The sequence below is a fragment of the Hypanus sabinus genome, chromosome 27, assembly GCF_030144855.1.
Source record: "Hypanus sabinus isolate sHypSab1 chromosome 27, sHypSab1.hap1, whole genome shotgun sequence".
NCBI classification, from domain to species: domain Eukaryota; kingdom Metazoa; phylum Chordata; class Chondrichthyes; order Myliobatiformes; family Dasyatidae; genus Hypanus; species Hypanus sabinus.
In genome coordinates this window covers 45,889,684-45,910,938 of record NC_082732.1, presented here as the reverse complement: position 1 = coordinate 45,910,938, position 21,255 = coordinate 45,889,684, and the positions used below count along the sequence as shown (strand labels likewise).

The window sequence follows — 21,255 nt, the reverse complement described above, 5'->3', positions numbered from 1 at the left end:
TTCAATGCTAAAAAATGTGAGTGACTCACTCTGGAAGGTCAAACATGCAGTACAAGGTTGATGGCAGAATTCTTAGCAGTGGGATCTTGGGATCCACTTCCATAGATCTTTCAAAATTTCTGCACAATAGGGTGGCAAAGAAGGTGTATGTATGGTGTGCCAGGGGATTGAGATCAAGAACTGGAAAGTATTGTTGCAGCTCTATCAAATTCTGTTAGACCAAACTTGGAGTATTGTGTTCAGTCCAGTCGCCTCATTGGAGGAAGGATGTGGAAGCTTTAGAGAGGGTGCAGAGGAGATTTACCGGGATGCCACCTAGATTAAAGAGCATGTCTTGCAAGGAAATGTTCAGCAAGTTAGGGCTTTTTTCTTTGGAGTGAAGGAGGATGAGAGATCAGATCAAATCAAGTTTAATTCTTATTCCGATCACACATGGATATAGTCAAGCAAGACAGCGTTCCACTAGGCCCAGGTGCATAACATACATTTTTTAAAAAGAGAGGATAAAAAAAACACACACGTTGTTACACATAATCCAACTCCCTGAGAGACATGCAAATTGATGGTTCAGCTCCTGGTAATCCCGCCTGTCCTTCTGCCAGTCAAACACTGGAGGGCAACACTGATGGGAGAGGCTTGCTCCCAACTGAGCACAGACTCCACATTACACCATCTTGTGTTGTCTCACCTGGACTGCGGCAGCAGGCAAGCCCACTTCAGGCCTTATCCTCGCTATATCCAAGGCCACGCTGCTGCCTTGTCGCCTGCCTCACCACCAAACAAGGGAAGCAGGCCTGCAGCATCAACATCCAACAGAGACTTGCAATTGCAAGAGTCACATCCAAGAAAAACACTCATGGTTTCACTGTTCACTGCTTTCGCCCACTAACCCTGATGTCTTCGAGTAGCCGGCAGCAGCACGGTTTGCATCCAGGTCAGCTCCATTGAACCTTCTCCTTCTCCCAGCTGACCGCCGGTATCTCCTTCACTCGACAGAGTGCTGGCATCTCCCTCTCCTGGCAGAGCGCTGGTATTTCCTTCTCTGGGCAGAACATCAGCTTCTCCCTCTCCCAACCCGACCACCGGCGTCTCCTTCTCCTGACCAACCTCCGGCTTCTCCTTTTCCTGGCAGAGTGCCGGCATCTCCTTCTCCCAAACCGACCGCTGGCTTCTCCTTCTGCCAAACCAACCCCCGGTATCTCATTCTCCCAAACCAACCACCAGCGTCTCATTCTCCTGGCCAACCACCGGCTTCTCCTTCTCCCGGCAGAGCACCAGTATCTCCTTCTCCCAACCTTGACCACCAGCTTCTCCTTCTCCAAGCCAACACAGGGCTACTCTTTCTCCTGGCCGACAGCCAGCTTCTCCTTTTCCGAATCGTCCGCCAGTTCCTTCAACACCCTGATCGGCAGCTCTGAACAAGGGACAGATCACTAATGCTGCAGACCTGCTGTACCCATGGATTTTGGAATACAGTATAGACTTACAACCATTAAAAACACATTTTAAAAAGAAAAGTGCACCTTTGATAGGCATCTGAGAGGCCACTGCATTCAAATGCGCCACCATCTTACCAGAAGATAAGATAAATTAATGAGGTATAAGTTAAATATGGCCCTTGTGGCTAAAGGGATCAGGGGGTATGGAGAGAAAGCAGGTACAGGGTTCTGAGTTGGATGATCAGCCATGATCATACTGAATGGCGGTGCAAGCTCGAAGGGCCGAATGGCCTACTCCTGCACGTATTTTCTATGTTTCTATATATAGGTTAGACAGCCAGCACCTTTACCCCAGAAAAGAAAAGGCGACTACCAGGGGGCATAATTTTAAGGTGATTGGAAGAAAGTATAGGGGGGATATCAGAAGCAAGTTTTTTTTTAAACCAGAGAGTGGTACATGCATGGAACACAACTCCAGAGAGGCAGATATATTAGGGACATATAAGAGATTCTTAGAGAGACACAGAGATGAAAGGTTATCATAATACAGATGATGCAGTTCAACATGCTTTACAATGGGATTAACATATAAATATGAAAACATGAATAAAAGACAAAAAGATGTTAGTTAAATAAATAGGTTTCGAGCTGGTGTTTTAAGTGTCAAATGAGTCTGCATTCCTTATCGTTTTAGGTATTGAATTCCACAGTTTAGAAGCGTAGTTCGAAAAAGCTGACCTGCCAATTATCTTTCAAGGGAGATTATTTAACATTAAGAGACTGTAGAAGACCTGAGACTGTGACATGATTCTGTGATGTACTTGGGTCCCAGATCATCAAGAGCTGTGGGTTATGAAGGAGGGAATGTTCAGATTGATGGTAGAATAGGTTTACATATGTTGCACAGTATCATGAATCTGTGGAATGCTCTGCTACAGACTGCAGTGGAGGCCAAGTCTGTGGATATACTTAAGGCAGAGTTGATAAGTTCCTGATTGGTCAAGGCATCAAAGAATACAGTGAGAAGGTAGGTGTATGGGGTTGAGTGGGATCTGGAATCAGCTATAATGGAATGGTGGAACAGACTCGATGGTTTGAATGGCCTAAATCTGCTTCTTTGTTTTATGGCTTTATTGCAAGCTGAATGGCCTGTACTGTACTGTTCTATGTTCTATTTCTTGTTTTTGTTCCCGATTTCCAGCATCTGTATTATTTGTACTGCATTATTTTGCTTTTTGAGACAGCTATCTAATCAGGCAATGCATCAAAAGATTGGGCCTAATGCGGATATCAGGTATTGGTGTAGATGGACAAATGGTCAGCAGAGACCCTGTGAGCTGAATGGTCTTTTGCTGTGCTGTTCCATTCTACTGACTTTAAGATCAGAGCTAGATTCAGAGTTGGGAAGAAGTGGGAACAATTAGAGTCAAACTTTGATGTCAAATACATACTGTAAGTAAATATTGGATCTGCATAATACTCTAGCTGCATGACTATCTGATACAGGAGTTGCAAGGTATCTGACAGTACTACCCTACAAAGGATTGCAAGGACTGCTGAGGAGATCATTGAGGTCCCTCTTCCACCTAAAGATATTTATCAGGAGTGCTGTGTATGCAGGGCCCTTAGCATTGTCAATGATCCCTCCCATCTATCCAACAATCTCTTTGACTCTCTACTACTGTAGCATTAGGACAAGGACTGTTAGAACAGGAAACAGCTTCTTCCTCCGGGCCACGAGATGACTGAACTCCCTGTCACTACCCAGATCTCATCATGTATGAAGCTCCAGTAGTGTTATAGATGGTTGTTGACTTCAAGAGGGCATGGAGCAACCACTCCCCACTGAACATCGACGGCTCCTCGGTAGAGATCGTAAGCAGCACCAAATTTCTTGGTGTTCACCTATCAGGGAATCTCACCCGGTCCCTCAACACCAGCTCCATAGCAAAGAAAGCCCAGCAGCGTCTCTACTTTCTGTGAAGGCTGAGGAAAATCCATCTCCCACCCCACATCCTCATCACATTCTACAGGGCTTGTATTGAGAGCATCCTGAGCAGCTGCATCACTGCCTGGTTCGGAAATTGCACCACCTCAGATTGCAAGACCCTGCAGCAGATAGTGAGGTCAGCTGAGAAGATTATCGGGGTCTCTCTTCCCGCCATCATGGACATTTACATTACACGCTGCATCCGCAAAGGAAACAGCATTATGAAGGACCCCCATGCACCCCTTATACAATCTCTTCTCCCTCCTGCCATTTGGGGAAAGGCTCTGAAGCATTCGGGCTCTCACGACCAGACTATGTAACAGTTTCTTCCCCCAAGCTATCAGACTCCTCAATACTCGCCTGGACTGACACCATGCCCTATTGTCCTGTTCATTATTTATTGTAATGCCTGCACTGTTTTGTGCACTTTATGCAGTCCTGTGTAGGCCTGTAGTCTAGTGTAGCTTTCTCCGTGTTGTTTTTTTTTTCGCGTAGTTCAGTCTAGTTTTTGTACTTTGTCATGTAACACCATGGTCCTGAAAAACATTGTCTCATTTTTACTGTGTACTGTACCAGCTGTTATGGTCAAAATGACAATAAAAGTGACTTGACTTGACTTTTTACTTGTGTCATAAATGCACCTTGTCATTTGTTAATTTGTTTGTGGTATTAATACTTTACATATTACTTGTATGAGTTACATATACCATTTGGTGCACCTTGTCCAGAGTAATAGCAGTACGCACGTCTACGGTTGAATGACAATAAACTTGATTTTGAAATATTTTAGATGCCCATAAATCATAAATAGCTAAGTGTTTCAATAACAGAGTTAAGTACAAAACAAATGTTACTTTAAAAACAATTTCTGTTCTGGGCCTCATCACTGCATGACATATGAATAGCCAATGTTCAAGCTAAGTTCTCTGGTTAAAGAGCCAAGGTAACCATAGAGAAACAATCTACACATACCCAGCTTTGGCAAATGCTCTTTGTAGTAGTAACCGCCGGCAGCATCTGTGACGTACATTAAGTCCACCTTTCCCTTGTGACCCATTCGGTAGACGTTGGTTGTCCCATTTGACCAGGTGACTCTTGAAACACTCCGGCCTGACTCCGTGTCCCAGCCACGAATATCCATCACCTTGCCAATTTTGCCTTCCCCGCCTACAAAGCAAAAAGGACCATTGGATATTTTCCTCAAAAGGAAAGTTCTTCATCTGTTTTGCAATCAATCATTTGCTGCTACTGGCCAGTAAGAGCAATCACATGGGTTCCATAGCAATCTGTTAAAACCGAAACAAAAGGTCTTCACTGCCAGATCAAAGCAAAAAGTCAGACTTAGCATGCAGGATGCCATTAGGAAAGATCTCCAAAAGATGTCCACTGTTCTCTCCTCTCTTCACTTACACTCATACAGTTTCAGTTTATTAACTGCACAATAACTAGCTTAGCTTGTACAGAAATGATCCTATGCTTCCTCTGGGCAACACTTAACCTTCTTTTAGAGTCATAGCTTAGAACACCACAGCACAGAAATAGGCCCTTCAGCCCATCTATTCCATGCCAAACTAGTATGCTGTTGAGTCCCATTGATCATAGCCCTTCATACCCCAACCATCTGTGCACCTATCCAAATTTATCTTAAATGTTAAAATTAAATCCACATCCACCACTTGTACTGGCAGCTCGTTCGATACCCTCACCCCCTGAGTGAAGAAGATCCCCCTCACGTTCCCCTTAAACATTTTATCTTTCACCCTAACTTGTGACCACTGGTTGTAGTCTATCCAAACCTCAGTGGAAAAAGCCTGCTTGCATTTACCCTATCTGCACCCCTCATAATTTTGTATACCTCTAACAAATTCTCCTAGACTCCTAGCAAATAAAATCCTAACCTATTCAACCTTTTCCTATTAATCGAGTCCTCAAATTCTGGCAACATCCTTGTAAGTTTTCTCTGTACTCTTTCATAGAAACATAGAAAACCTACAGCACAATACAGGCCCTCTGACCCACAAAGCTGTGCCGAACATGTCCTTACCTTAGAATTACCTAGGCTTACCTATACCCTCTATTTTTCTAAGCTCCATGTATCCATCCAGGAGTCTCTTAAAAGACCCTATCATTTCCGCCACCGCTGACAGCCCATTCCACGCACTCACCACTCTCTGTGTAAAAAACATACCCCTGACATCTCCTCTGTACCTACTTCCAAGCCCTTTAAAAATATGCCCTCTTGTGCTAGCCATTTTAGCCCTGGGAAAAAGCCTCTGACTATCCACGTGATCAATGCCTCTCATTATTTTATACACCTCTCATCCTCCGTCGCTCCAAAAGAGAAAAGGCTTTCAATAATATTGCAAACACGAGGAAATCTGCAGATGCTGGAAATTCAAACAACACACACAAAATGCTGGTGGAACACAGCAGGCCAGGCAGCATCTATAAGGAGAAGCACTGTCGACGTTTCGGGCCGAGACCCTTCGTCAGGACACTTTCAATAATATTGATGTCTTTCCAGTAGGTAGGTGACCAAAACTACACACAATACTCCAAATTAAGCTTCACCAATGTTTTATACAACTTCAACATAAACAACTCAGCTGCTGTACTCAATACTTTGAAAACACTCAGAACAAAATATTCTTAGTTCATCACTTTGGGGATGTAGTAGAAGAGATCAATGAGGTTTTGATATCTAGGAATCGCTATACTCCATATGAATGGAGTCTTTGACTAGTTGAAACTAGGTTCTGCAAGAAAGCAATAAACACAAGAGAGTTTGCAGATGCTGGAAATCCAGAGCTTTGCACACAAAATGCTAGAGGAACTCAGCAGATCAGGCAACATCCATGGAGAGAATCCTGAAGAAGGGTCTCAGCCCAAAACATTGACTCATTATTCCTCTCCATACGTGCTGCCTAAAGTGCTGAGTTCCTGTAGCATTTTGTGTGTGTTGTTGTGCAATATACTGACCTTCAGTGTGTAGAGTGTCCTCAGTTGAGACATGAACCTCCAACAGCAATGATAAATTCAAATCACAGTCCAGAGATGTACATAACAGTACTGAGACTATATGCAGTTTATCTGGCAGAATCCCTGCTGACTCTCCAATGGACTCTTTCCATATCCTTGAAAATATTTGTCTCTCAGTTACCATCATGTAAGTAAGGCAATACAATATAAAGCCAAGGGGCAGTTTCATAGCTTACTCTCCCTGTGCTTGGGAATTACACCACTGTACAGTCATGTTTGTGCATGAACACATAGCAATAGAATTAGGCCATTCAGCCCACTGTGTCTACTCTACCATTCCATCATAGCTGATTTATTGTTCATCTCAACCCTATTCTCCTGCTTTTTCCTCATCTTTGACACACTCACTAATCAAGAACCTATCAACTTCTGCTTTAAATATACCCAATGACGGCCTCCTCAGCAAACTGTGGCAATGAATTCCACCGATTCACCACCCTCTGGCTAAAGAAACTCCTCCCCACTTCTGTTCTAAAGAGATGCCTCTCTAATCTGAAGCTGTGCCCTAATGTGTCCTAGACTCACACTTCATTGGATCCTCTGGCCTTTCAATATTGGATAGGTTTCAATGAGATTCCCCTTCATTATTCTAAAATACAGGGAGTACAGGCCCAGAACCATCAAACATTCCTGAATCATTAACCCTTTAGTTCCTGGGATATTTCTTGGGAACCTCCTCTGAAACCTCTCCAATGCCAGCACATCCCTTCTTAGATAATAGTCCCAGAATTCCCAACCTTGTGAGGCTTCCAGTGGCCAGGGTCGACCATGGATGTCACATCCTAGCTGTCTATATGTTACACAAGCCAGGCAGTACAATATGGAGAGCAACCTGTTGTCCATTCAGCATCTGCTCCTCTCTATACCTCTGATAAATCCAAAGGAATGGCAGAGACTGATAGAGGGTTAACCATATAACAATTACAGCACAGAAACAGGCCATCTCAGCCCTTCTAGTCCGTGCCGAACGTTTACTCTCACCTAGTCCCACTGGCCTGCACTCAGCCCATAACCCTCCATTCCTTTCCTGTCCATATACCTATCCAATTTTACTTTAAATGACAATACCGAACCTGCCTCTACCACTTCTACTGGAAGCTCATTCCATACAGCTACCACTCTCTGAGTAAAGAAATTCCCCCTCGTGTTACCCTTAAACTTTTGCCCCCTAACTCTCAACTCATGTCCTCTTGTTTGAATCTCCCCTACACTCAATGGAAAAAGCCTATCCACGTCAACTCTATCTATTCCCCTCATAATATTAAATACCTCTATCAAGTCCCCCCTCAACCTTCTACGCTCCAAAGATAAAGACCTAACTTATTCAACCTTTCCCTGTAACTTAAGTGCTGAAACCCAGGTAACATACTAGTAAATCTTCTCTGTATTCTATTTTATTGACATCTTTCCTATAATTCAGTGACCAGAACTGTACACAATATTCCAAATTCGGTTTTACCAATGCCTTGTACAATTTTAACATTACATCCCAACTTTATAAAGGCCAGCATACCAAAAACTTTCTTCACTACCTTATCCACATGAGATTCCACCTTCAGGGCACTATGCACCATTGTTCCCAGATAGGAATAATTCCTAGTTAATAGAGACCAACCCTAAAATAACAGAGACGCCCACATCAGAAAGAGCTGGCAAGTGTTTCTGCTATTATAGAGTCATAGAGAAGTACAGCACAGAAACAGGTCCTTCAGCCCATCTAGCCCATGCTGAAAACCATTTAAATTACCTACTCCCAACAACTTGCACCAACACCATAGGGCTCCACACCCCCACTATCCATGAACCTATCCAAACTTCTCTTAAACATTTTTTTTTAATCGGGAGCAAGTTACAGCTTGTGATTCAGCTGGGAGCTCAGAGAATTCGACCGTGTAGGTAGGATTTAAGCCTACCTGGTCAATACCTGTGGAGGAGGGGGAACTGCGCAGGCGCGAGTGACGTCAGCGTCGAGCACGCACTTTAAAAGGCAGGACTTCTTTTCAGAGCGGGCAGCGTAGTCCGTGGAAGCAGAGTCCTGGGCTTTGGCTAAGGGGGCTTCGGCGTAAGGGGACTTCGGTAAGCCTGTGTGATTGCTCGCTGAGGGGAAGAAGGTAAGGTCGCTAGGTGCTTTTTAGACTTATTCTATTAATCCAGTTCAGGTATGGGGGAGACAGTCAGAGCAGTGGTGTGCTCCGTATGGAGTATGTGGGAGGTCAGGGTCAACACAGTTGTCCCTGATGACCACACCTGCAAAAGGTGCGTCCAGCTGCAGCTCCTATCAGACCGAGTTAGGGAGTTGGAGCAGGAGCTGGATGAACTACGGATCATTCGGGAGGTGGAGGCAGAGATAGATAGGAGTTATCAGGAGGTGGTCACACCAAAGAACCAAGAAGTAGGCAGATGGGTGACGGTCCAGAGAGGCAGGGGGAGCAGGCAGAGAGAGCAGAGCACCCCTGCGGCCATTCCCATTAACAATAAGTATACCGTACTGGATACTGTTGATGGGGATGACCTACCAGGAATGAGTTGTAGTGGTCCTGCCTCTGGCACAGAGGTTGAACCCTCAACTAGAAAGGGGAGGAGGGAAGAGAAGAGAGCGATAGTTTTAGGGGACTCTATAGTTAGGGGGGCAGATAGGAGATTTTGTGGGGCAGATCAGGAGTCTCGGATGGTATGTTGCCTCCCTGGTGCCAGGGTCCAGGACATCTCAGATCGGGTGCAGGCTATTCTTGAGAGTGAGGGCATGAACCCAGATGTAGTGGTCCATGTAGGGACCAATGATGTAGGTAAGGTGAGTGAGGGGGTCCTGCTTAGAGAGTTCAGGGAGTTAGGAGTGAAGCTGAAAGGCAGGTCCTCCAGGGTGACAATCTCGGGATTGCTACCTGTGCCACGTGCGAGTGAGGCGAAGAATAGAATGATTATGCACATTAATACGAGGCTGAGAGCATGGTGCAGGAAGGAAGGGTTCAGGTTTTTGGATAATTGGTCTTTGTTCCAGGGACATTGGGATCTGTTTCGAAGGGATGGTCTACATCTGAACCGGAGGGGTACTAACATTCTTGCAGGAGTATTTGCCAGTGCTGCTCGGGGGGGGTTTAAACTAGATGTGCAGGGGGCAGGGATCCAGATCCAGAGGGTTGGTCAGAAGGTGCATGGGGTTAAATGTGTACAAGGTTTGGGTGATCTTGAGAAGGTCATCAAAATTCAGGGTGCAATTTGCCCGATGGAAATTCAAGGAGCTGGGTTAGGTACAGTAGACAGTCTTTTAAGCAAAGAGAGGAGGAATGGGCTAAGAATTCTATACTTGAATGCGCATAGTGTCAGAAATAAGGCAGATGAGCTTGAAGCTCAGATGAAAATGGGGAACTACGATATTGTTGGGATAACGGAGACATGGCTGCAAGGGGATCAGGCCTGGGAATTGAGTGTACCAGGGTATACGTGCTATCGTAGAGACAGAAATATGGGAAGAGGGGGTGGGGTGGCCCTGTTGGTGAGGAATGAGATTCAGTCCTTAGCAAGAGGTGACTTGGGAACAGGGGAAGTAGAGTCTGTGTGGATTGAGCTGAGGAACAGTAAGGTAAAAAGACCCTAATGGGTGTTGGGTACAGGCCCCCAAACAGTAGCGTGGATATTGGGTACAAGTTGATTAGGGAGTTAACATTGGCATGTGCTAAAGGTAATGCAGTCATTATGGGAGATTTCAACATGCAGGTGGACTGGGAGAATCAGGTAGGTGCTGGACCCCAGGATAGGGAGTTTGTGGAGTGTCTAAGGGATGTATTTTTGGAACAGCTTGTGCTTGAGCCAACCAGGAACGAGGCTATTTTGGACTTGGTGATGTGTAATGAACAGGAATTGATAAGTGATCTTGAAGTAAAGGAGCCATTAGGAAGTAGTGATCATAACATGATAAGTTTTTATCTACAATTTGAGAGGGATAGGGGCAGATCAGAGGTGTCAGTGTTGCAATTAAATAAAGGAGACTACGGAGCCATGAGGGAAAAGCTGGCCAAAGTTAAATGGGCGGATGCCCTGGCAGGAAAGACAGTGGATCAGCAGTGGCAGATATTCTTGAGCATAATACAAAAGATGCAAATGCAGTTCATTCCAATGAGAAGGAAGGATTCAAAGAGGGGGAAGGGGCCACAGTGGTTGACAAAGGAAGTCAGAGATTGTATAGCATTAAAGAAAAAGAAGTATGACAGGGCTAAGATGAGTGGGAATACAGATGATTGGGAAAGTTTTAAGGAACAGCAGATCTTAACTAAAAAAGCAATACGGAGAGAAAAAATCAGGTATGAGCTCAGTCTAGCCAGGAATATAAAAGGGGATAGCAAAAGCTTTTTTAGCTATGTGAAGAGAAAGAAGATAGTTAAGAACAATGTTGGCCCCTTGAAGAATGAATTGGGAGAAATTGTTATGGGAAACAGGGAAATGGCAACAGAATTTAATGCATACTTTAGATCTGTCTTCACCAGGGAGGACACAAGCAATCTCCCAGATGTATGGATGGGCCAGGGTCATAAGATATCAGAGGAATTGAGACAGATTGACATTAGGAAAGAAACTGTGATGAGTAGACTGATAGGACTGAAGGCTAATAAATCCCCGGGTCCAGATGGTCTGCATCCGAGGGTTCTAAAAGAGGTGGCTCAGGAAATTGCGGATGCATTGGTAATCATTTTCCAATGTTCCTTAGATTCAGGATCAGTTCCTGAAGATTGGAGAGTGGCTAATGTTGTCCCACTTTTCAAGAAGGGAGGGAAGGAGAAAACGGAGAACTATCGCCCTGTTAGCCTAATGTCAGTCGTGGGGAAGATGCTTGAGTCCATTATTAAGGACGAAATAGTGGCACATCTAGATGGCAGAAATAGGATTAGGCCGAGCCAGCATGGATTTACCAAGGGCAAATCATGCTTGACTAAACTGTTGGAGTTTTTTGAGGGTGTAACAAGGATGTTAGACGAGGGTAAGCCAGTAGATGTTGTGTACCTAGATTTTCAGAAGGCATTCGATAAGGTGCCACATAGGAGATTGGTGAGTAAAATCAGAGCTCATGGCATTGGGGACAGGGTTTTAACATGGATAGAAAACTGGTTGGCAGATAGAAAGCAAAGGGTAGCAGTGAATGGGTGTTTCTCAGACTGGCTGGAGGTGACTAGTGGGGTACCACAGGGCTCTGTATTGGGACCACAGCTCTTTACGATTTATGTCAATGATTTAGATGAGGGCATTGAAAACTATATCAGCAAGTTTGCTGACGATACTAAACTGGGTGGCAGTGTGACATGCGAAGAGGACGTTAGGAGAATACAGGGAGACTTGGATAGGCTGAGTGAGTGGGCAGATACTTGGCAGATGTCATTCAATGTGAATAAATGTGAAGTTATCCACTTTGGAAGCTGGAACAAGAGGGCAGAATATTGTCTGAACGGTGTCGAGTTAGGTAAGGGAGAATTGCAAAAAGACCTAGGAGTCCTAGTTCACCAGTCAATGAAGGTGAATGAGCAAGTGCAACAGGCAGTGAAGAGGGCAAATGGAATGTTGGCCTTTGTTACAAGGGGAATTGAATACAAGAGCAAGGATGTTCTTTTGCATTTGTACAGGGCCCTGGTGAGACCACACCTGGAATATTGTGTACAGTTTTGGTCTCCAGGTTTAAGGAAGGACATTCTGGCAATTGAGGAAGTGCAGCGTAGATTCACTAGGTTGATTCCTGGGATGGCAGGGCTGTCAAACGCAGAGAGATTGGAGAGATTGGGCTTGTACACACTGGAATTGAGGAGATTGAGAGGGGATCTGATTGAAACGTTTAAGATAATTAAAGGATTTGATAGGATTGAGGCAGGAAATATGTTCCAGATGTTGGGAGAGTCCAGTACCAGAGGGCATGGATTGAGAATAAGAGGTTAGTTATTTAAAACAGAGTTGAGGAAGAGCTTCTTCTCCCAGAGAGTTGTGCAGGTGTGGAATGCACTGCCTCGGAAGACGGTGGAGGCCAAGAAGGAGCTGGATAGATATCTGATGGATAGGGGAATCAAGGGATATGGGGACAAGGCAGGGTCTGGGTATTGATAGTGAATGATCAGCCATGATCTCAGAATGGCGGTGCAGACTCGAGGGGCTGAATGGTCTACTTCTGCACCTATTGTCTATTGTCTATAAATCGAGCTCGCATCCATCACTTATGCTGGCAGTTCATTCCATACTCTCACACAACACTCTGAATGAAGAAGTTTCCCCTCATGTTCCCCTTAAACTTCTTACCCTTCACCCTTAACCCATGACCTCTTGTTAGTAGTCCCACCCAACCTCAATGGAAAAGAACCTGCTTACGTTTACCCTATTTATACCCCTCATAATTTTGAATACCTCTATCAAATCTCCACTCAATCTTCTACATTCTAAAGCAGGGGTGTCAAACTCATTTTAGGTCACGGGCCGGATTGGGCAAAATGCAGCTTCATGCGGGCCGGTTCAGTCGGGCACGTGCGAACGCAGCTTTCATTGCCTCCGTTCTTTCAGCCTGTTCTCATGTGTCTCAGTCTCTGCTATAACTACAAAGTGTTTCACTTCACAAATTCCGTTTCTTATGAAGAAAACTGCTGAGCAAGCATTATTTTTATGATTGGTATTAACTTACAATCATAGGCTTCATATCGCCGGGCCATTAATAATTAAAATAATAGATCTATCTAAAATGATCTCGCGGGGCGGATATAATTGTACGCCGGGCCGGATATGGCCCGCAGGCCTTGAGTTTGACACCTATGTTCTAAAGAATATACTCCTAACCTATTCAATCTTTCTTTATAACTGGGCCCTCCAGACCTAGCAATATCCTTGTAAATTTTCTCTGCACTCTGTAGGTAGGTGACCAAAACTACACACAATTAGGCCTCACTAATGTATCATACAACTTCAACACTACATCCCGTCTTCTGTACCTTATGACCATGTCTACCTGTGATGCCACATTCAATAAATTATGTACCTGTATTCCCAGATCCCTTTGTTCTACCACACTCCTCAGTACCCTACCATACACTGTGTAAGACCTATCCTGGTTGGTCCCAACAAAGTGCAAAACATTTCAGTTGTCTGCATTAAATTCCATCTGCAGTTTTCAGCCATTTTTCTTGATGAAGCAGATACGTCAGCAAGCCATGATAGCCTGCCTCACTGTCCACCACACCCTCAATCTTGGTGTCATCCACAAATTTGCTGATCCTGTTAACCATGTTATCATCCAAGATCATTGACATAGATATCAAACATCAAAGGACCCAAGTGTACCAGTAATCATTCGCCTCTTGTCAAAGAGGCAACCCTCTACGACCACTCTCTGGCTTATCCCACAGAGCCAATGTCTAATCCAATTTACTACCTCATCCTGACTGCCGAGCAACTGAAACTTCTTAACCAGCCTCCTGTGCAGGACCTTGTCAATGCCTTGCTGAAGTCCATGTTGACAACATCATCCACTTTCCTGGTAACTTCCTCAAAAAACTATAAATTGATTAGACTTAACCTACCAGTATCCTTAATCAACCCTTGTCTATTCAAATACTTGTATATCTGGTCCCTTAGAATACCTTCCAATAACTTTCCCACTACTGATCTCAGACTCACCAGCCTATAATTTCTCGGATTATGTTCAGAGCTTATCTTGAACAGCGGAACAACATTGGCTAACCTCCAATCCTCTGGTACCTCTCCTCACACTAAGGATGTTTTAAATACTTCTGCTAGGGCCCCGGCAATTTCTGCACTTGTCTCCCGTAGGGTCCAGGGAACACCTTGTCAGGCCCTGGGATTTATCCACCCTGATTTGCTTCAGGGAAGCAAGCACCTCCTCCTCTGTAGTCTGTACAGTGTCCAAGAAGTTGATGCCACTTTGCCTTACTTTTATAGACTCTGTGTCCATCTCCTGAGCAAATCCAGATCCAAAGAATGCATTTAAGATCTCCTCCATCTGTTTTGGCTCCACACATGGATTACCTTTCTAGTCTTCCAGAGGACCAATCTTGTCCCTTGCAATCCTTTATTTTTAATATGTCTGTAGAATCCTTTAAGATTCTCCTTCACCTTATCTGCTAGAGCAACTGCTTTTAGCCTTCCTGATTTATTTCTTATGCGCTCTCTTATATTTCTTGTACTCTATAAGCATCTCATTTGTTCCTACATGTCTATACCTGCTATGCAGCACATTCTTTCTCTTAACCCCCAGGACCTCAATATCTCTTAAAAAGAAAGGTTCCCTAAACATTATCTTTATTCTAAAAGGCATATGCAAGCTTTGTACTCTCAAAATTTAGTTTTGAAGGCCTCCCACTTTTCAAGAACACCTTCGCCAGAAAACGGCATGCCCCAATCCACACTTGCCAGATCCTCTCTGATACCATCAAAATTGGCCTTTTTCCAATTTAGAATCTCAACCCGTGGACCAAACCTATGCTTACTTTGAAGCTAAAGGCATTGAGGTCACTGAATGCAAAGTGTTCCCCAACACAAACTTTTATCACATACCTTGTCTAATTCCCTAATAGCAGATCCAGTATCATATGATCTCTCATTGGGACTTCTATGAGAATGCATGAGACTTTATTGAACACATTTGACAAATTCTCTCCCATCTAGTCCTTTTACAGTATAGGATTCCTAGTTAACATGTGGAAAGTTAAAATCACCTACTATAACAACCTTATGTTTCTTGCAACAGTCTGTGATCTCGTTATAAATCTGTTCCTCTAGATTCCTAGGACCGTTGGGTGGTCTGTAATATAGCCCCATTAATTTATTTCTCAGTTCCACCAATAGCGCCTCACTAGTCAAGTTCTCTAGTCTGTCTTGACGGAGCAGAAGGATGACAATTTCTCTGACTAGTAACACCACCATTCCTCCTTTTATCCCTCCTGCTCTGTCATATCTAAAACAACATAACCCCAGAATACTGAGCTGCCAGTCCTGCCCCTCCTGTAACCAAGTCTCACTAATGGCTACAACATCATAATTCCAGGTTCTGAGATCATCTGCCTTCCTACGATACTTACTGCATTGAAATAAATGTAGCTCAGGACACTAGTTGCACCATGCTCAGCCTTTTGATTTCTAACTCTGTCTGAGGTCTGACCAACGTCTGCCTTCATGCCTCTCCACGAACTGTCCTGGCACTGGTTCCCATCCTCCTGAAACTCTGCTTTAAACTCCACCCAGTGGCATTAACAAACCCTCCTGCCAGGATATTAGTCCTCCTCCAGTTCAGGTGCAAATCATCCCTTTTGCAGAGGTCCCACCTTCCTTGGATGAGAGCCGAATGGTCCAAAAATCTTATGCCCTCCCTCCTACACCAACTCCGTAGCCACATATTAAACTGTATAATCTTCCTGTTCCTGGCCTCACCAGCATGTGGCACAGGTAGCAATCCTGAGATCACAACCCTGGAGGTCCTGCCCTTTAACTTAGCAACTAACTCCCTGAATTCCCTCTGCAGAACCTCGTCACTTGTCCTACCCATGTCATTGGTACCTACATGGACCACGACCTCTGGCTGTTTGCCCTCCCACTTAAGAATGCTGAGGATTTGATTGGAGATATCTTAGACCCTGGCACTCAGGACACAACATACCATCTGTGAATCTCATTCTCACCCACAGAATCTCCGGTCCCCTAACTAACAAATCCCCTAACACCACACCTCGCCTTTTCTTCCCCCTTTCCCTAAGTGCTAGAGAGCAGACCACTGTGACTCTTCTCTGTTAGGTCAACACTCACAACAGTATTCAAAGTAATATACCTGTTGTTGAGAGGGATGGCCACATAATACTCTGCACTGGATCCTTAACCCCTTTCCCCTTCCTGACTGTCACCCAGTTTCCTACGTCCTACACCTTGGATGTTGCTATCTCTCTATATGTCCTATCTATCACCCCTTTAGCCTCCCGAATGATCCAGAGTTTATCCAGCTCCAGCTCCAACTCCTTAACATGGATCGTTAGAAGCTGCAGCTGGATACAACTCTCACAATTGTAATTGGCAAGGACACTGGAGGTCTCCTTGCCTTCCCACATCCCACAAGAAGAACATTCCACTATCCTGCCTAGCATCTCTACTGTCCAAATCTAAAGATGGAAAGGAAAAGAAAACTTAACCTAGAGCTTTTCTTTTGCTTCCTCTAACTGAAATCTCTCTTCACAAAAGCCTCGAGGAGCTAAAGCCTCAAGATCACCACTGTGACTCTGTCCACTCACACGATAGCCGCTGCACTTGCCCCTTCCTGCCTTTCTTTAATTTGCTCTTTCTAATCAATTCCCAACACGGATAGGTTGCTGGTTAGAGCACAAAATGCAGCCATGATTCCATAATGTTTTCTAAGCACAGCCATTTCCACACAAACAGTCCATTAACTGGATCTGTCAGTGCCAATCACCTGCCAGGCAATAGTTAAACACACACGCACACACACAGGACACCTACCCTGTGATGGATGCAGAAAAGATATTTCACCAGAAACACAGGTCAAAAATTACTAATGTGATTGCCTCCAGATACAAGCTGGAAGATTGTATTTTTCCAGGAGTAATGGTTGGGGGTGGGATGTCAGGGCTGAAACAGATGAGGAAAGTTGGGGGACTCAGGGCTGGCAGAAAGAGGACAGTAATGTCAGGGGGGAGGATCTGAAACAGGACAGTAATATTGGGGAGCAAAGTCTGAAACAGAAGAGTAATGATCTGGGCTGAAACTGGAGAATAATGCTGAGGGCGGGGTTCTGTTACAGGTGGGCAAGGGCTGTACCAGGAGAGTGATGTCGGGGGGGGGGTCTGAAACAGGAAAGTAATGTTGGGGGGGGTCTTGAACAGGAGAATAATGTTGGGGGGGTATGAAACAGGAGAATAATGTCGGGGGGACTGAAACAGGAGAGTAATGTTGGGGGGTGTCTTGTACAGGAGAATAATGTTGGGGTGTTTCGAAACAGGAGAATAATGTCAGGGGGGTCTGCAACACGAGAGTAATGTCAGAGGGTTTCTGAAACAGGAGAGTAATGTTAGGGGTGTTTTAAAACAGGAGAGTAGTATCAGGGTGGAGGGTGGGTCAGAAACAGGAGAGTTGTGACAGAGTGGGGGGGTCTGAAACAGGAGAGTAATATTGATGAGGGGGGGAGGGCTGAAACAGGAGAGTAATGTTGGGGTGTGGGGTGATAAGTGTAACATTGGGGTATCTAAAACAAGAGATGAATGTCAAGGGGGTCCAATCTGAATCAGGAGAATAATGTCGAAGTTCTGAAACAGTAGTGTCGAGGTGGAGGGGGGAGAAACGATCTGAAACAGGAGTAATGTCAGAGGGAAATGATCTGAAACCAGTGTAATGGCAGGGGGAACGATCTAAAACAGGAGTAATGTCAGAGGGAAATGATCTGAAACCGGTGTAATGGCAGGGGGAACGATCTGAAACAGGAGTAATGTCAGAGGGAAATGATCTGAAACCAGTGTAATGGCAGGGGGAACGATCTGAAACAGGAGTAAGTTTGGGGGGAACGATCTGAAACAGGAAAGAAATGTTGGGGGGATGCTCTGCAACAGGAGAGTAATGTCGGGAGTGGGTCTGAAACAGGAGAGTTAATGTTAGTGGGGGTGGGATGGTCTGAAAAATGGAAGTAACCCAGGGGAGATCGGAAACAAAAGAGTAATGCTGGGGGGGTGTTCTGAAACAGGAGGGTAATGTCGGGGAAGGTCTCCAGCAGGAGAGTAATGTCAGGTGGGTTCTGAAATAGGAGAGTAATGTTGGTTGGGGGTTCTGAAACAGGAAAGTAATGTTTTGGGGGGTCTTGTACAGGAGAATAATGTTGGGGGGGGGTTCTGAAACAAGAGAGTAATGTCAGGGGGGTTTGAAACAGGAGAGTAATGTCGGGGGTTTCTGAAACAGGAGAGTAATGTTGGGGGTTTCTGAAACAGGAGAGTAATGTCGGGGGAGTCTGAAACAGGAAAGTAATGTTGGGGGGGTTCTGAAACAGGAGAGTAATGTCAGGGGGGTCTGAAACAGGAGAGTAATGTCGGGGGGTTCTGAAAGAGGAAAGTAATGTTGGGGGGGGTTCTAAAACAGGAGAGTAATATTGGGGAAGGTCTGAAACAGGAGAGTAATGTCAGGTGGGTTCTGAAATAGGAGAGTAATGTTGGGGAAGGTCTGAAACAGGAGAGTAATGTCAGGGAAGGTCTGAAACAGGAGAGTAATGTCGGGGAAGGTCTGAAACAGGAGGGTAATGTTGGGGGGGTTCTGAAACAGGAGAGTAATGTCAGGGAAGGTCTGAAACAGGAGCGTAATGTCGGGGGGGGGTTTTAAAACAGGAGAGTAACGTCGGGGAAGGTCTGAAACAGGACGGTAATGTCGGGGAAGGTCTGAAACAGGACAGTAACATCGGGGAAGGTCTGAAACAGGAGAGTAACGTTGGGGGGTTCTGAAACAGGAGAGTAATGTCAGGGGGGTTTTAAAACAGGAGAGTAATGTCAGGGGGGGTGGGATGGTCTGAAACATGGAAATAACCCAGTGGACACTGGAAACAAAAGAGTAATGTTGAAGGGGGGGTTCTAAAACAGGAAAGTAGTATCAGGATGGGGGTGGTCTGAAACAGGAGAGGAATGTCAGGGGGGTCTGAAACAGTAGAGTAATGTTGGGGGGTCTTGAACAGGAGAGTAAGGCTGGGGGGTGTTCTGAAACAGGAAAGTAATGTTGGGGGGGTCTTGTACAGGAGAATAATGTTGGGGGGTTCTGAAACAGGAGAGTAATGTCAGGGGGGTATGAAACAGGAGTGTGATGTCAGGGGGTTATGAAATAGGAGAGTAATGTCAGGGGGGTTCTGAAACAGGAGAGTGATGTCAGGGGGGTATGAAACAGGAGAGTAATGTTGGAGGGGTAAGAAATGGGAGATTAATGTCGGGGAAGGTCTGAAACAGGAGAGTAATGTCGCGGGGATTCTGAATCAGGAGAGTAATGTCAGGGGGATTCTGAAACAGGAGAGTAATGTCAGGGGGATTCTGAAACAGGAGAGTAGTATCAGGATGGGTGGGTTGTGAAACAGGAGAGTAATGTCAGGGGGGTCTGAAACAGTAGAGTAATGTTGGGGGGGGTCTGAAACAGGAGAGTAATGTCGTGGTTTCTGAAACAGGAGAGCAATGTTGGGGGGTTTCTGAAACAGGAGAGTAGTATCAGGATGGGTGGGTTGTGAAACAGGAGAGTAATGTCAGGGGGGGCTGAAACAGTACAGTAATGTTGGGGGGTCTTGAACAGGAGAATAATGTTGGGGGGGTATGAAACAGGAGAATAATGTCGGGGGGGATGAAACAGGAGAGTAATGTCGGGGGGGTTTTGAAACAGGAAAGTAATGTCGGGGGGGGTTCTTGTACAGGAGAATACTGTTGGGGGGTTCTGAATCAGGAGAGTAATGTCAGGGGGGGGTCTGAAACGGGAGAGCAATGTTGGGGGGTTTCTGAAACAGGAGAGTAATGTCAGGGGGGGTTCTGAAACAGGAGAGTAGTATCAGGATGGGTGGGTTGTGAAACAGGAGAGTAATGTCAGGGGGGGCTGAAACAGTACAGTAATGTTGTGGGGTTTTGAACAGGAGAATAATGTTGGGGGGGATGAAACAGGAGAGTAATGTCGGGGGGGTTTTGAAACAGTAAAGTAATGTTGGGGGGGTTCTTGTACAGGAGAATAATGTTGGGGGGTTCTGAAACAGGAGAGTAATGTCAGGGGGGTCTGAAACAGGAGAGTAATGTCAGGGGGTTTCTGAAACAGGAGAGTAATGTCAGGGGGTTTCTGAAACAGGAGAGTAATGTCAGGGGGTTTCTGAAACAGGAGAGTAATGTCGGGGGGGTTCTTGTACAGGAGAATACTGTTGGGGGGGTTCTGAAACAGGAGAGTAATGTCAGGGGGGTCTGAAACAGGAGAGTAATGTCAGAGGGGTATGAAATGGGAGATTAATGTTGGGGGTTTCTGAAACAGGAGAGTAATGTCGGGGGGGTTCTGAATCAGGAGAGTAATGTCAGGGGGGGTTCTGAAACAGGAGAGTAGTATCAGGATGGGTGGGTTGTGAAACAGGAGAGTAATGTCAGGGGGGGCTGAAACAGTACAGTAATGTTGTGGGGTTTTGAACAGGAGAATAATGTTGGGGGGTTCTGAAACAGGAGAGTAATGTCAGGGGGGTCTGAAACAGGAGAGTAATGTCAGGGGGTTTCTGAAACAGGAGAGTAATGTCAGGGGGTTTCTGAAACAGGAGAGTAATGTCAGGGGGTTTCTGAAACAGGAGAGTAATGTCGGGGGGGTTCTTGTACAGGAGAATACTGTTGGGGGGGTTCTGAAACAGGAGAGTAATGTCAGGGGGGTCTGAAACAGGAGAGTAATGTCAGAGGGGTATGAAATGGGAGATTAATGTTGGGGGTTTCTGAAACAGGAGAGTAATGTCGGGGGGGTTCTGAATCAGGAGAGTAATGTCGGGGGGTTCTGAAACAGGAGAGTAGTATCAGGATGGGTGGGTTGTGAAACAGGAGAGTAATGTCAGGGGGGGCTGAAACAGTACAGTAATGTTGTGGGGTCTTGAACAGGAGAATAATGTTGGGGGGGATGAAACAGCAGAGTAATGTCGGGGGGGTTTTGAAACAGGAAAGTAATGTTGGGGGGGTTCTTGTACAGGAGAATAATGTTGGGGGGTTCTGAAACAGGAGAGTAATGTCAGGGGGGTCTGAAACAGGAGAGTAATGTCAGGGGGTTTCTGAAACAGGAGAGTAATGTCAG

General features: G+C 45.3%; 1 protein-coding gene across 5 annotated transcripts in view; it reads right to left on the bottom strand.

Moving 5' to 3' along the window:
* The window catches only part of mib2 (MIB E3 ubiquitin protein ligase 2), a 249,551-nt gene that overhangs the window by 80,604 nt on the left and 147,692 nt on the right, over positions 1–21,255 (bottom strand). For 4 of the 5 annotated variants that reach the window (XM_059952405.1, XM_059952403.1, XM_059952407.1 and 1 more), the window contains one exon: positions 4,402–4,596. The exons of the other annotated variant lie outside the window; for it this stretch is intronic. In XM_059952405.1, coding sequence (XP_059808388.1) covers positions 4,402–4,596 — 195 coding nt within the window. The remainder of the gene's footprint in view (positions 1–4,401; positions 4,597–21,255) is intronic. 5 annotated transcript variants of the gene reach the window in all.